At 38.4% G+C, this 15,521-nt stretch overlaps 1 protein-coding gene and 1 long non-coding RNA gene across 2 annotated transcripts; both read left to right on the top strand.

Moving 5' to 3' along the window:
* Positions 1 to 2,309: 2,309 nt before the first annotated feature.
* LOC125801696 (uncharacterized) lies at positions 2,310 to 3,013 on the top strand. Its single transcript, XR_007438862.1, has 2 exons — positions 2,310 to 2,383; positions 2,775 to 3,013. It is a non-coding gene; the product is annotated as an uncharacterized LOC125801696 (long non-coding RNA).
* Positions 3,014 to 11,509: 8,496 nt separating this feature from the next.
* On the top strand, positions 11,510 to 13,251 carry ptf1a (pancreas associated transcription factor 1a). The gene is made up of 2 exons (XM_007252969.4): positions 11,510 to 12,189; positions 12,650 to 13,251. The coding sequence occupies exons 1-2, from the start codon at positions 11,664 to 11,666 to the stop codon at positions 12,853 to 12,855; spliced, it is 732 nt and encodes a 243-aa protein (XP_007253031.1). The 5' UTR covers positions 11,510 to 11,663; the 3' UTR covers positions 12,856 to 13,251.
* The last annotated feature ends 2,270 nt before the right edge of the window (positions 13,252 to 15,521 follow it).

The raw sequence follows: 15,521 nt of genomic DNA, 5'->3' as shown, positions 1-15,521 counted from the left end.
AGTTACCTAGTCCGAAGATCAAATGTTTAACTGCATATTGTCCTCCAAGTTGTGGTCATAGTGGGTCTGCGTGACGTCACCCGCCAGCCACTTTTTCATCGACCCGGCAGTGCCAGGCACGTACCCGGCAGTACTAAAAACTGACAGGGGGCTTCCTGACAGTACGCCGGCAGTTTTAAAAACTGTCAGGGAGCTTGCTGACAGTACGCCGGCATTACTAAAAACTGTCAGGGGGCTTGCTGACAGTACACCGGCAGTATTAAAAACTGTCAGGGAGCTTCCTGACAGTACGCCGGCATTACTAAAAACTGTCAGGAAGCCCCCTGTCAGTTTTTAGTACTGCCGGGTACGTGCCTGGCACTGCTGGGTCGATGAAAAAGTGGCTGGCGGGTGACGTCACGCAGACCCACCACTGCCGCCCGTATCCCGGCAGGCAAAGATCCAACCCCAACTGCACCATTGCTTAGGTGTAGTTTTTGTTAACACTTCTATTAAATCCACCTTTACAGCTGTAATCGCTGTTCAACAAACACTAATTGGCTTTGTTAAGTCAACAAAGATTGTTCACATATGTGTCACCCTATCTAATTTTAACATTTTTGCATTAACATCTGTTATGTTTTTGTTCTTTTCTAGTGTTCATGAAGTGGCACTGCAAATTCTGCAGCACTGTTCTTCCTAAAAAAGGTGATCTTTTGAAACATTATCATTAACTGTTAATTAATTGACTTAATGGTACATAACAATTGCTTGTTGTTTCTTATCCATTTATGAACCATTAAAAAACCCTATACAGTTACCCTTAATGTGAAATGTGAATATGCTAATATTACTTTTATTGACATAATTAAACAATCGAATTAATGATTTTTTTATTTGTCAATGTTTGTAGATAAAAGAAGAATTCAAATTACAACCATTGAGCTGGAAACAACATTCGTTGCAAATTTGGACAAGCACACAGTGAGGCTCCTGTCTTTGTTCTCTGCTAAAGGAGGTGCTGCTGGACGGAAAATGGGTCAACTTCTGGATCTTTTGAAGCAGGTATTATGGTGGTTGACATACTGTATATTATAGGATACTGACATGCTGCCAAACTTGCAGGTTGTACAGACATTAGATACCCTTTTAGAGCTAGTTCCTTTCATATACATACAAACTAAATTTCCAATTAAATTAATGATGGGATTACCAAACAGCAAAAGACTTAGTATTGCGTAAACAGTTTTAGGGTTTACATACATTAACTACAAAGGAAATTTGTATTGTCTCTCTGATCCTTAAATTTTCTATTGATAGTCACACTAAAAGCAAAATACATCTTGATTTCAGGGTTGCACTACCATGGTTTTAAAATGGTTTCAACATGGTGCAACAACTATGTACTGGTGCTTTTGTAAATCTACAAGGTGCCAGAATGTAACTGCGTTGGGTTGCAAGGTGTGGCATACTGCCCACCCCAATTGCAAATAAAAACTCCAAAACATATATTTAGTTGAAAGCAGTACAAAATCAACATTTCTGATTTTAAAATTGAGAAATCTTACGGTTTAAAATAAAATAAATGCTCAATTTAATTTGTTTCCAGCAACACATTCCAGAAATTCTGGGATGGGACAGCAAAAGATTTTAATTTGTGTAATACTACTTAACAAAATAGATTTTTTTTGGTTACAAGCCAGATATATGATTGGTGTAAAAAGAGTCCCAAGGTTTACCATTTTACATTGAAAAATGTTATTTTTGAATTGTTGCACTGCCCATGCTGTCTTTTACAGAGTGACGAACCCCCCCCCCCCCCCCCTCTATCTATAATTCTGCAAAAATCAGTCTCTTTTTTTTATTTTTTATTATTCAATCATTGCCAATTAAACAAATATTTGGTTTGAGAGGTGTTGCTGGAATCAAATTCAAACTGGGCATTAAAAAACAAAAACAGTATTATTTTTAACAATTATTTTAGTATTAAAAATACGTTTTAAATTATTTGTACATTGTTGCATTCTGTTTTTATTGATATTTTGGACAAAGACTGTTTAGCCATGGTGAGCGTCATGCACAAATCAAGGAACCTCAAACATTATGGAATAAATATACATTTTTGCACAAAACATTTGACTGCATCAGCATTGGGTGGTACATTCTTCATTTGGTATGGCAATTAAAATGTATCCAGTAGTGTGCGTATCATAATACCATTATGTAATGAAAAGACGCAGGGTAAAATTCAGCTCTGTGTAGTTTAGACACATTAGACATGTTGTAAATGTTTCTCTTTTTTCATTAATAGGAAGAGACTACTGAAATGTGCCGAGATGTGGTGATCCGCTGCTTAATAGTGTACTTCTCCGAAAGTGTAGATGATCTTATTAAGGATTACCATGTAAGTAAACTTACAGAGATTCATGGTTCTAAATAGTGTTTGGGCAATAGCTTTGCAGCTGTTTGTGAATATGGTTTTCAGTCACAAGATAGGAATTACACAGCAATTATCTATCAATGTATCAACATGTGGTGTAGAAGTCCATTCACACCAGAGGTGCTGCACCAAAAGTACCATGGAGCTGTGGGTGGCTATATAGACTGCATAGCTTAATATCCCTCCAGATGGCCACTGACCACGTGCTAAAAGGGGCCCAACAACAATACTAGTTAGTGTAAATTGTAAATGTCGCTAGTTTAATTCCTCTTTCAGGCTTAATGTGTAAAACCCTTAATTTTGAAATGCAGAAATTTGTCCAAATGTAGCATTAAATATGCTTTTTTTATTTTAGGGTGCTCCATCTGATGAAGTAAAAGAGGATCTTGCACAGCATACAATCAAAATTGTCACCAAAGGTGGTTCTACGGAGGATGACCCGTTGGATGTTGGGATTGTGCTGGAAGGCAGAGAAGTACTGTCTGGGTTGTCCAGTGTAGCAAGGGTGTGTGCCTTGTTACTAGGTCTGATCTATGCTGTGAACCTTAGTTACCCCAAACAACTCAGGTACACGTTTGAATTTTGTCAAAAGATGCTGTTAGAACTGGACAGTGGGAAACTTTCACCAAAAGTGCACGCACTGAAGTCCAAGTTGCTGAGTTAAATGTGTGGATATCAGTGTCTCAAAAGAGGTATGTGCAAGTTGCTAAGCAGTAGGTCTCAGGGACTTTTGTTTTGTGTAAAGTGATGCTATTTTTGGCTAATGACATGTTGTCATGTTGTAATATTGAAACATTGTCTTGACTACAACTTTCAGTTTGTTTTATGCACTTTATAGGCTAACAGCAGTGAAAAAAAAATATTTTAAATGGATTTTCTTTAGTTTTGTGTAACTTGCTGCAATTTATGGTCACTGATGTTGTTGGCATAATCTAATGACAGTGTTGTCTTTGTAAGAAGTTGTCAGTTTATTGTTTGCACTGTAGTCCCCCCCCCCCCCCATACTTTTACTAGTCAGCCATCAATCATTAGGATTTTAAAACTCCTAAAATGTTTGGATTTTTCAGATGATTGACTGTTAAAGTTGATTGTTAAAACTGGCAAGCTTTTGTTCATTTAAAACTATACAGCAGGTCTCAAGGCCTCTTTAAGGAGTCTGTTGCATGTTTAGTTCATTTTGCACTTAATCTGAATCTGTATGTTGGACTGAGAAACTGAGTTTTTGGTTTCAATTCTTAAATATTTTAGGAATTTAAAAATACTGTACCTCAACTTCATGCATTGTTAATGTATGAGTAAGAAATGTATTAATAAAAATAAATTCAAGTAATACATTTTGTATAAGTCAATTTGTACATTTATAATTTGTTAAGGTGAGTATGTAAATTGAGCTTGATTTAATTGAGTTAGACTAACTTAATATTTAAAGGTGAATATGTAAATTAAGCTTGATTTCATTGAGTTAGACTAACTTAATATTTAAAGGTGAATATGTTAATTAACTTGATTTCATTGAGTTAGACTGACTTAATATTTAAAGGTGAATATGTAAATTGAGCTTGATTTCTTTGAGTTGGACTGACTTGATATTAAGTTGTATGAGTCTAATACAAATGAGTTGGTGTAACAAAATATTTTTAGTTGAACTTACTTAAAAATTCATCAAGTTGAATTTACTTAAAAAAAATGGTGCAAAACATTGCCTTGATTTTTTTTAAGTAAATCCAACACATGATTTTTTTCAGTGTATGTTGTGCTGTAATTCTAGGCCTGTTGGGCATTGTTAGGTGCGTGTATGGCACAGTAACAGCCTGGTTAGAGAATGCAGAGACTTGGAGACTTTGCCACTTTGCTTAGACCGGGAGCATCATCTGCAGGAATTCATTGATTGTATTCATTGCAGCATTAATGTAGAGAACTCATACCATCGCTAATCTGGATTTTAGTGATTTATTCGTGGGTCAATTCCAATATGCCCAGTTACACTAGAGGCTACAGAAAAAGTTGGCATTATAATATAATATAATATAATATAACATAATTTAACCACGGAAATAATATTTTTTCTCCCCCAAAATTGGCGGTCCCTGGTGTTTAAGGTGCTGAACTGCAAGCAGATTTCCCTGAAAGTAGTTCTTTCTGAATAACGACTGGGTCAGATTACTCGTTAATCTGCGAGCGAGTTTACATAGTACTTTAGTTACGCACGGGTTTGGGAAACAGCCTTTAATTAAAGATCAATCTTAAGTACGAGTTAACGAAGTTCTTAGCCTTACGAAGCTTTCGGGAAACCCACCCCATTTTTGGACTGATGTCTCAAATGATGTTAAGACTTTGTGGGCCATTCCACCGCCTGAGTTTGACCAGTACATGTTTTACCTACATGTGTTGTTAAATTCAGAGTTGAAAAGATAAGAAAAAATAATTTTACTTTGGAAAAGTTACAACAAGCAAATGGCACCCAATCAGTAGAATGGCCTTTGTAGTGTTGATGTATATGTTTGTTTAGAATTTTTGTATGCTCTCTGCTTTCTCAAACTTTTATGTGTGATTGCCCCCTTCCCTGTGTCCTTTATTTTAATTTCAATGTTCTATTACAATGAAGAGATTTTTAATTGTAAACTCAATTTAAAAAATGTAAAAAAAAAAAAAAAGACAATAAAATCATAATGAATAGCATATGCTTAGGGCAAAAACATTTTGTTTGTCTACTTAAACACAAGTTAAAATTTCAACTTTAATTCATAAATTCGATTTAACATTCGATTTTATGTTAAATTCGATTTAACATTAAACAGTTGAGCGTCGAATCTACAACTGTCTTTTCCTTTTTCAACCACGTTCCAACGATGAAGGTCGGTCATGTGCCAGCTGGGAAATGTGATAATGTCATTGCGAGGCTGAATGCAATCAACCCCCTTTCTCACAGCAATTTTTCAATTTTTAGGCTAAAGCCATTCCAGAAGAGTAAAGGCTATTATTGCAACACAGTGAGGCAGGTGTCCTCGCGCTCTCGGTGTTACGCTAACGGTGTTACGCTAACACTAATGTGTGTTTGTTGGTTGACTGTGTGAACCGGGCGATATTCTTGTCCGCGTGCTTATTAATGGACCCTCCGCGGAAAATCAGCGCACAAAGCCTCAGCCAGACGCGCGTGCTGCTGGGCAGCAGAGACAGAGCGCGATAGAGAGACGCGCAGACGGAGCTGGGAGCGCGCAGCCGTCTGCAGAGCGCGCGCTGCTGCAAGCGCATGTGGCCAGATTCCCAGGGATCCCTGCGTGTCTCTCCGCCGCTCAATAAAAGCCATGAGAGCATGAAACCGCGCTGAAAGGGGCTCCACCCGCCAGCCTTTCAGGTACCTGGCCACTAAACACACTCTCGGGCGCACACACGCGCACAAAAGACGACGTGCAACAAAGCGCGCGGGGGTCTTTTGTGGCGTTGTTTTATCCCCCACAACACGAGCGAACAACGATACACAATACTGTCCACCCACTGCGTCAACAAGTGCGGAGCTGCTCGAGCTGATTTGTAATCGCGTGCTTCGGCTTGGCCAACGTGTGTTATGTTAAAGCACGAGACACGCCTCAATCTTAAAAGCGCACTGGCTGAAGTGTTACTTTAATGCAAAGTGTAGAAGTGCACTCTTCATATCGAACGTTTTTTTTGAGAGATGCAACATAAGGACATAATTTCGTTCAAAATGGGCCATTTGGAGAGATGCCGCTGAGTTTCACTTAAATAATTAAAATAGATGGTTCTTTACACAATTCAGATGATTGCACTTATGGTTCTTTGCAAAAAATAAGATTCTTTAACAGGTGGACTTTTGTCTTATTCATAATATACGTGGCACAACATGCTTCTTTGAAGGGATGGCACAGAAACATTATTTTATTAGTAAAGTTTTAGTAATTGACTTTTACACACTTCGATCTTTACATTCATAAAAGTGTCTCACAAAGTTTTATTTTGGAGAGATGCCGTGGAAACACGTTTTGAGATACACAATAAAATAGAAGGTTGTTTAATTTTTAAAAATGAAGGTCCAAAAATGGTTCTTTGAAGATGCCACAGAAGAATCACGGTTCGTTCCATTCTTTACAATTAAAGTCAAAAAATGATTATATGGGGAAATTCTTCAGGAAAAGCCTCATTTGGTTCCAAAAAAACGGGTGCTTTGTGAGGATGCCATGTAGGACCATGTTTTTGCTCACTATAAAAATAAAGTTCTGGTTCTACACAATCTTCATGACAAAGATGCCAAAAAGTGTTGTGATATGTCACTGAAAAGTCCTGTTTGGTACGCTATAGAGAACCTGTCACTGGGTGGTTATGAGATGCCAGAACTTGGATCTTTGGGTACCAACAATATTTTTTCTATGGCATCTCGAAGCACATCCTAATCATAATAATGTTTAAGGAAGAACCTGTTACAGTAGCCTACTTTAAGGCCTAAATAATTTAAAGGTAATATAAAACTTATTTTAAATAGTTTATTTCTCAAATAAACTTTAACGGCACATCCTTTACGAGCTAGCCGTTTCTGTCTGAGAACATTTCAAAAGTTTAAAGAGTCTCGTTTTTCCTTTACCATTAAGTGTTGTTCCGTCATAACACCCCCGAGGTCAAGAACCAATTAGCAGCTTGTTTATAAGAGAGCATCAGAAGCTCCAGGAGTTTATTAGTAAGAGTGTTATTAAAGAACCCTGATCTGTGGGTTAATTACTGCATTTCCTATAATCTGTTCGTTAATCTAATCCTCGCGCTAATCCTGATCGACACTGAAGATTAGGCGGATTAGTATTTGTGGATTAAACCTCTGGGAATACATTCTCTTTTTCCTCCATGCTGACTCCTGCATGTGAATGATGAAGGTGCCCTCGCGCGTTCATTTATAATACCCCCATCAGCCCGTCTGCTCCAGCATACCCCGGGACCGGCCCAACTGCTGCCCTTCCCATCCGGCTCCGCAGGTGCTCCAGTCTGCGCGCGCTGACAGAGGAAGCGCGGAGTCGTAATAACCACTGATCCACAGGTCTCACAGCTAAAACAATAAATGACTAAAAAATAAATTAATATAATTATAAAAAAATAAAATAGACAAATAACTATTTGTTATATATAATTACTCAATAATTTAGTAAAATGCAATAAAAATATAAATAATAAAAAGTAAGTAAAGCTACATGAAAATATCAAACACAATTGTTCAAACAATCCCTAACCTTAAGAAGATATAAAAAAATATATATTATTTTGAAATTCGTAAAAATAAATAATCCATAAATCAATTAAATGTGAAACCAATCATATAAAAGTATAAACCATGAAAACCGATTTGTAAATAAGTTTAAAATGTAAGTATTGCCAATATGCCCTTAAATAATGCTTTAAATTTGTCATACATTGCAATTTGATTTTATAAAATACAAATTATAATGTTTAAAAAATAAAACATGCAATATATATATATATATATATATATATATATATATATATATATATATATATATATATATATATATATATATATATATATATATATACCAATCGATTAAAATTCAGTAAAACCTAAATAATGACTCAAATTTTCAGTGCAATTCGTAATATGTTACAAGATTGATTCAAATTTCGGTGAAAAGTGTGAGAAACAGAATCTTCTGAATAATTCAGATTCGGATGAACGTGCAGTGAAATCAGTCACTTCAAAGCGGCTTTCAGCGCGTGGAGAAATTCGTTTACTAATCGATTCCGCGCGAGTGATTAATATTAATAAGTCGGTGTTTCATCTGTTGAATGTTGTTCTTTTTTTCCTCGCGGGTCTCCGATACTAAAGCCCTTCGGTGATCACGTGGCAGTGTGTGTGTATGGGTCCATCACACCAGCTCAGTAAATGTAAAGCACATTTATCACAAGCGCTCTTCTTTCTTCTCTTTCTTCTCTCTGCTCTTCAATCTCACGCACTTTTGCTCTTTTGGTGCGCGAACCGGTGTGTGCGCGCGCATCTGCATGTGTGTGTCTGACTGAAGAGCGCAAGTGCTGCTGTTCCCACGGACGGAGGCGCAACACACACACAACCCCCAGACCTGGACACACACACATACTCTGTGCAGGCTTTGTGTTTAGAGCCTTTCCTACCAGTCAGAATCTTGGTTACCAGCGGTGTGTGTGTGTGCGTGTGCGCGCGTGTGTGTGGAGTTGGATCCCACTGAGCAAAACAAGTAAGTGTTTAAGGTTCAGTGTTAAAGAGAGGGCGTGTTGGCTCACAGTTGGCACGTGTTGATATCCAAATAAAACAAGAACAAACAAACAACAATTTATTATTTTTTTCTGATTTCCGAATATTTTGATAAAGTAATTCATTTGTCTGACGTCGATGTCTATTAAAAGTATTATAAGCACAGAATCCAATAAGTAAAAACTAGTGGCTACAATAAACCTTTTTTGTGAATAAGCCTCGGTTTACAATTTATTTGCAACATATTGCAACTTACTTTCAGTTTCAGCTTTCAGTTTCTTCAATCCATGTATGTATTAAATAATTTACTGTATGTAGGTATAGGCATTGAAACAATTTTAAGATTTGCTCTGACTTGTGCATTTCATGTTTTGGGACATGCGACAGGTTCTGCAAAGTGTACCCTGTACCATGATTGGTGTGCTTGATTTTTCTTGGTGTTCTTTTGAATTAAAAGGTTACACTTTTATTCAGATATAAACTCTACATTTTTAGATTTCTGGTTACAATAAATGGAAAAAAGGACATTTTCAAATGACAGTGGTACAAACACAACACAAAGAGATATACACCATACAACTTATATTTTTTCCAACGAGGCGGAGCTGCATTTATGCTTTTACAGTCAAAAGGCTGCAACGTTTATTAGGTAAAGGTTGTAAAACAGTTTTACAGAGTACTTTTTAGAACACTTTTCGATCAGAGTGTAATAATTCATTGTTTTAATAATACGTTATGGTTATAAATTAGCATTGTGAACAGAGTCTAAGAGTCTAAAGGCTTTGTCTTTGGTTGTGTGAGCTTTTTAAACTTTAAATATTACTTTTAACCTTAAAACCTTTGACAAAACAGTTCTATATACATCAGTGAGGGTAAAAGCCATTATAGGGCTACTAACTGCTTTAAGTACCACCACAATCCCACCACCCACCCACCCACTTCCCCTCTTTCTTCTCTCATAAAAGCCAAGTGTCCAGAGTGTCCACTCTGAGGATCTAACCCTGCTGTCCACAGGCAGTTAAATAAATAAAAAGACCCCGCTCCCCCTTTTTCCCATTCTACTTCAGCACTGACAGCTCCTTTCACTCTCATCACTCTTACACTAATGCTGCCGCTGCTTTGTGTAGCGCCACTGCGTTGCCCCAAGGGGGGTGGTTAGGTAGGTGGTAGGGTGGTAGGGTGGTTGTGGTGGTGATGGTGTGTATAGGGTTTGTATAAAGTGATGGAGGGTGGATGTATGGTGGGGGTGGTGGTGGTGAAGTGTACCTGTGTTTAAAGAAGAGCTTGAAGGTGACAGGGGTCAACCTGTGCGCGTGACCTTTTTATTAAGGCGTTAAAGCCGCGCGCGTGGGGAGGGCTGTGTTTTTATTTGCGTATTGTCTGGCACCGGAGCAAAACGCAAACTGCGCTTAATTGGTCGCGAGGCCGAGAGCAGCAGGAACCCTTCAGTTCTGAGTGATGAGTTACTAATGAGAGACACTCCGCAGCTTCCTCACTCCTCCTCCAATCAGCATCCAGTCCCACGGACATCCCAAAGAAATCTCAGAAAAACCCCAAAGAAATCCTGAGGAAATAAAGTGCAATTAAAAAAATATATATTTTAGGAATTATGACATTCACAAATATATAAAAATACTTTACAAGACTTAAATTTGAAGCAGACTGTTCTTTAGTAAGTTAGAGATAAATTACACATTCAATAGTGTCATATTTATTTATATTATTGTTTTATTTTTTATGTTACTACTACAATCATCAGTACCACCATCATTGTAATCTTTACCCAGTCAACATCACCACAATCATTATCAGAACCACCATAAACACCATCACCACAATCATTACCAGAACCACCACTATTATCAACTCCCCACCATAAGCACCCTTATCACTACAATCACCACCACTAGTACCACCATCATAATCTCCACCCAGTCAACATCACCACAATAAGCCCCAGAACCACCACCATTTTCAGCATACCACCATAAACACCATCATCACCACAATCACCACCTCTACTATCCTCAGTACCACCATCATAATCTTTCCCCAGTCAACATTACCACAATCATCACCAGAACCACCATTATTATCAGCATTCCACCATAAACACCATCATCGCCACAATCGTCATCCTTACCATTATCACCACCACCATGGCCATGATCATCACTACCATTTCTATCATAAGTTTTTCCAGTATTTTCAGAATCTCACCATAAGCACCACCGTCATTGCCATTATCACCACTTCCATTATCAGCACCACCATTATCAGAATCCTCACCATTATCATCACCACCATGGCCATGATCATTACCACCACCACTACCATTATCAGCACCACTATCAAGTCATCACCCCACCAACACCATTATTATCATCACCACCATCATTGCCACAATGGACCATTAGCATCAGCATGCCACCATAACGACGACCAATTACCATTTCAACATTATTCTTATTCTTATTCTTATTATTATTATTAGTAGTAGTAGTAGTAGTATTGTTGTTTTTGTCATTGTCATTATTACATCGGAGTTATTATTTGTGTTAACTAAATTTATTGCTATAATTATGGCAAATATTATTTGTAATAATAGTATTTTTCTTTTTTTATTATCTGTATAAAATCTTTATAAGATTCTCTGTTTTGTTGCTTGTACTCCAAGCACCCGCCCCCCTCCCTTCACCTCGTGCGCTGGCGTTGGTGGGCGTGCTCGTCCCGCCAGCCCCTCCTCCAGGTGCGCTCCGCTGCTCTGCGCCGATTGGTCGTCTGTGTGTATAAGCGGCACGCGCCCGCGTGTGTGGGTGTGTATAAGAGCCGTGTGTGTTGTGCATGTGTGTATAATAAGAAAGAGCCTGGAGAGTTAAACAGTTAAAGAGTTAAAAAGACAAGCGTCTGCGTGCTCTTCCTCTGTCTGTCTTGCTTGTGCACGCTTGTGTATGCGTGTGCGTGCGCGTGCGTGTGTTTATTTATTGCGTTATTTATTGCGGGATGATGGAGACAGTGCTGGACTCCTTCTCGTGCCTGGACTCCTTCTCCTCGCCGTACTTCGACGACGATGATTTCTTCGCGTGCAGCAGAAGCGACGACTTCTTAGACGATGATGTGGATTTCTTCGCCTCTCAGCTGCAGGACTGCTGCGACGCAGCCGGCTTCTCCTTCTCCTCCACTTCTTCTTCATCGTCCTCATCCTCCTCTTCCTCTTCATCCTCGTCCTCCTCTCTGAAGCGCAGGAGGCGCGCGCGCTCCGAGATTGAGGCGCAGCAGCTCCGGCAGGCCGCCAACGTGCGCGAGCGGCGGCGCATGCAGTCCATCAACGACGCGTTCGAGGGTCTGCGCTCGCACATCCCCACCCTGCCCTACGAGAAGCGCCTGTCCAAAGTGGACACCCTGCGTCTCGCGATCGGGTACATCAACTTCCTCGCCGAGCTCGTGCAGTCCGACGCGCCGATCCGCAGCTCGAGCAGCGAGGCGCTCAACCCGCCCAAGAAAATCATCATCTGCCACAGAGTCACCCGTAAGTATTATTATAATTATTATGAATTGTTGTTGCAGTCATTTTTTATTTGTATATTTTGATGTTTTTTTTTTCAAGAACGAAAATGCAATAAATTATTATTACACCAGTACATTATCACTACATTTTTAATAATACATTATTTTTCATGATTTCTCTCGTATTATTATCATCGATAATAATAAAAACATAAAATAATACAAATACCGTAATCATCATAATTTTTAACTAAGAAATATAATGGTCAGTTATGATCGAATTTTAAAAATAATACTCATATTTATTATTATTATTATTATTATTATTATTATTATTATTATCATCATTATTATCATCGTTGTTATTACTACTAGTAGTAGAAGAATTACTGCTATTGTTGTCCGTCGTGTAACTATCGTTTTTTTTCGTGGTCCTAATCATAGTTTTTTAAATTTCATTGTTTTTTTGTTTTTTTCTGTAGGACCACCGTCGCCCAACGATCCCGACTACGGTCTTCCTCCTTTGGCTGGTCACTCTCTGTCCTGGACTGATGAAAAACAGCTTAAAGACCAGAACATCATTCGGACAGCAAAAGTATGGACCCCCGAAGACCCCCGCAGACTCCACCTCAAATCTTCCCTCAACAACATCGAGAACATCGAGCCTCCCTTCAGCTTCATCTCCTAAAAAGCACTGCTGTGATCTTCATCATCATCTTCATCCTGACTGTCATTCCATGACGAAAACAAAATAATAAGATTGATAATGTTGATGATACAGCTCTATACATACACACGTGTGTGTGTGTGCGTGTACCTGTGTGTGGGAAATCCCACGCGCTTAATGTGATGTTACTATGTAAATATTTATTACTGTCATTTATGGAATGAGTGTAGAGCCTCTGGCAATCACGTGTAGTATTTAATTTTTGGAATGATGTCATAATATATATTTTTTCTAATTTAATGCTGATTTTTAAAAATGTGAATCTGAGAAACTCTATTTTTTATAAAAATGGAAAACGTACCGTGCATCGAATGGTTTATATTTATACTGATGATTCAATAAATTTTCATATTGATTCATAAGTCTGTGTGAATATTTTCCTGAACGCTTTGAAACAAGCGCACAAACAATACAATATGCAAAAGAATTTACACACCACAGCACTGCTATCCATCATTAAATTACAGTTTATTATATGTGCAAAGCACGTGCAGTTATGTGCACATAGCCAGTACATATGCAGTACAATAAATCAAGGGTTTATTGCATATTTGCTGTAGGCGTGTAACACGTATGCCGTAACAATGCAATAAAGCCTCGCTTTGTTCCACGTGCAACTATGTCTATTTAAATTCCTTTACGTTATACATTAGTTAGTACTGTTATGGGTGATCAATGAAAATGTTAGAATTGCACTTCTATACTTTTCCAAAGGCAACTGCATTAAGCAACACCAAGTGCTGTACTAATTTATGTTCAGACCCAAGTGCATTAATGAGATAAACAGTAATATATCAAAAGCGTGTTAAAGAACTGCTTTGACTGGCACTCATGTAAAAAGACATGAGTGTCCCAAAATGGGGAACACTTTAATATTGTGTTATAACAACGTTATAGCTGTCAACAACAATATAGCTGCCAGTTAATGTCAAAAGCCACGTCCAATTAACAAGATCAAGCGCACTATGTGCATATGTCCAAAGTGTCATGCATTGAGAAGGTAGTATTATGTTATTAGTGTGTTATAACACTGTTATAACTGCGTTTCATGTCAGAAACAATGTGCATCTTTGTCCAATATGATTAATAGGTTAATAGTTTTTTACTATTATAACTGACATTAGTATCCAAAGCCACCTGCATCAGTGAGAGTCTAATACTAATAAGACGTTAATATTGTAATATAACAATGTTATAATTGCTGTTTATCCAAGAACTTTAATAACCAAGTGTTTTTATGACTTGTTACATGCATTAATGAGGTGTTCAGTAATAGATTATAAGTGTTGTTTAAAACGATAGTTGTTGTAGTGCTGTTATAACTTGTCCTTCAGGGTCAATAAAGTACTTTTATTCTATTTCATTCTATTATATATTAATACTGAAATTTAACACGGCTATAACTGCTGTTTTTGTCTAAAGCTGTGCATATTAACACCAAATAAACAAGTAATGTATTAATAGTTATGGTATTACACTGTTATAAATGCTAGACTCGCCCAGTGCCAAGTGCATCATTGTTTAATATAAGTAGCATGTCAATATTGTCTTATAAAAATGTTAGAATTGTTATTAATGTCATCTGCCATGTCTATTAATTACGTAATGGGCCCTATGAAAACACCATAACCCAGTGCTGTTATAACTTAAGCTTCAGCCCAAAATCACATTTTTAATGAATGTATCACATTGTAAAATATACCTGTTATAGCATGTTTGTTGTCCAAAGTCACGTGCATCAGAGTTTCACACTTGAGAAATATTTGAATACGCCACTGTTTCTAACCAAAGTGACGTGCATTAATATCATAAGCACCATAATAATACTATATTATAACACTGTTATAACTGCTGTTAATGTCAAAAGCTACATCCAATTAATGTTGTAATGAGCATGATAACACTGAAGCACATAGGGCTGCTATAGCTTGTCCAAAGTCACGTGCATTAATGTGATCTATTAGTCAAGAACATTTTGAATTGTTATGGTTGCACAAGGGAATGTTTGGCAAAGGAAGTAAATTAAAAGAAAGCAGCTTTGATCACGCGCCCACTCCACACATACAGCCCACAGCACCACTGCTCCCAGTGCAGTTTGGCTCTGGACTGTACTGGACTGGACCCGCAGCCTCATTACACATGCAGCAGCTGAAAGTTGTCAGGAGTTGGGTCATCATTGTAATCCGCAGGCCCCCGCTGGACTTCGGGCGACTCTCCGTATTTATCATCCTCCTGATGGTGCAGGGGTAAATGGGGGTAAAAGAACTGCCCCGTGTCCTCGCTGCCCCGGGCTGCTGCTGCCCCAGCCTGGGGGTGAGGGTGCAGGTGCTGCAGGGCAGAATTTTCCCGTGGTACCCTCTCCTGCCGCACTATTCGTCAGCTTGCGGGGTATTAAGGGCCCAGATCCTCCACCACCATCCCCACACCGAGCCGAGCCGGACCGAGCGCCTGGAAACCGCCGCCGCCGCGGAAGCGCAGGAGAACCCGGCCGGAGGAAGGTATTTACAGCTCCTGCATCCATTCTTCATCATCATTATCATTATCACTCTGTATCACCATCACTTTCTCTTACAGATCACCGCCACCAATAACTTTCATACACATGGGACATTAATAAAAATGGCATA

Source organism: Astyanax mexicanus, chromosome 4, assembly GCF_023375975.1.
Source record: "Astyanax mexicanus isolate ESR-SI-001 chromosome 4, AstMex3_surface, whole genome shotgun sequence".
NCBI lineage: Eukaryota > Metazoa > Chordata > Actinopteri > Characiformes > Acestrorhamphidae > Astyanax > Astyanax mexicanus.
This window is presented reverse-complemented; position numbering and strand designations above follow the sequence as displayed.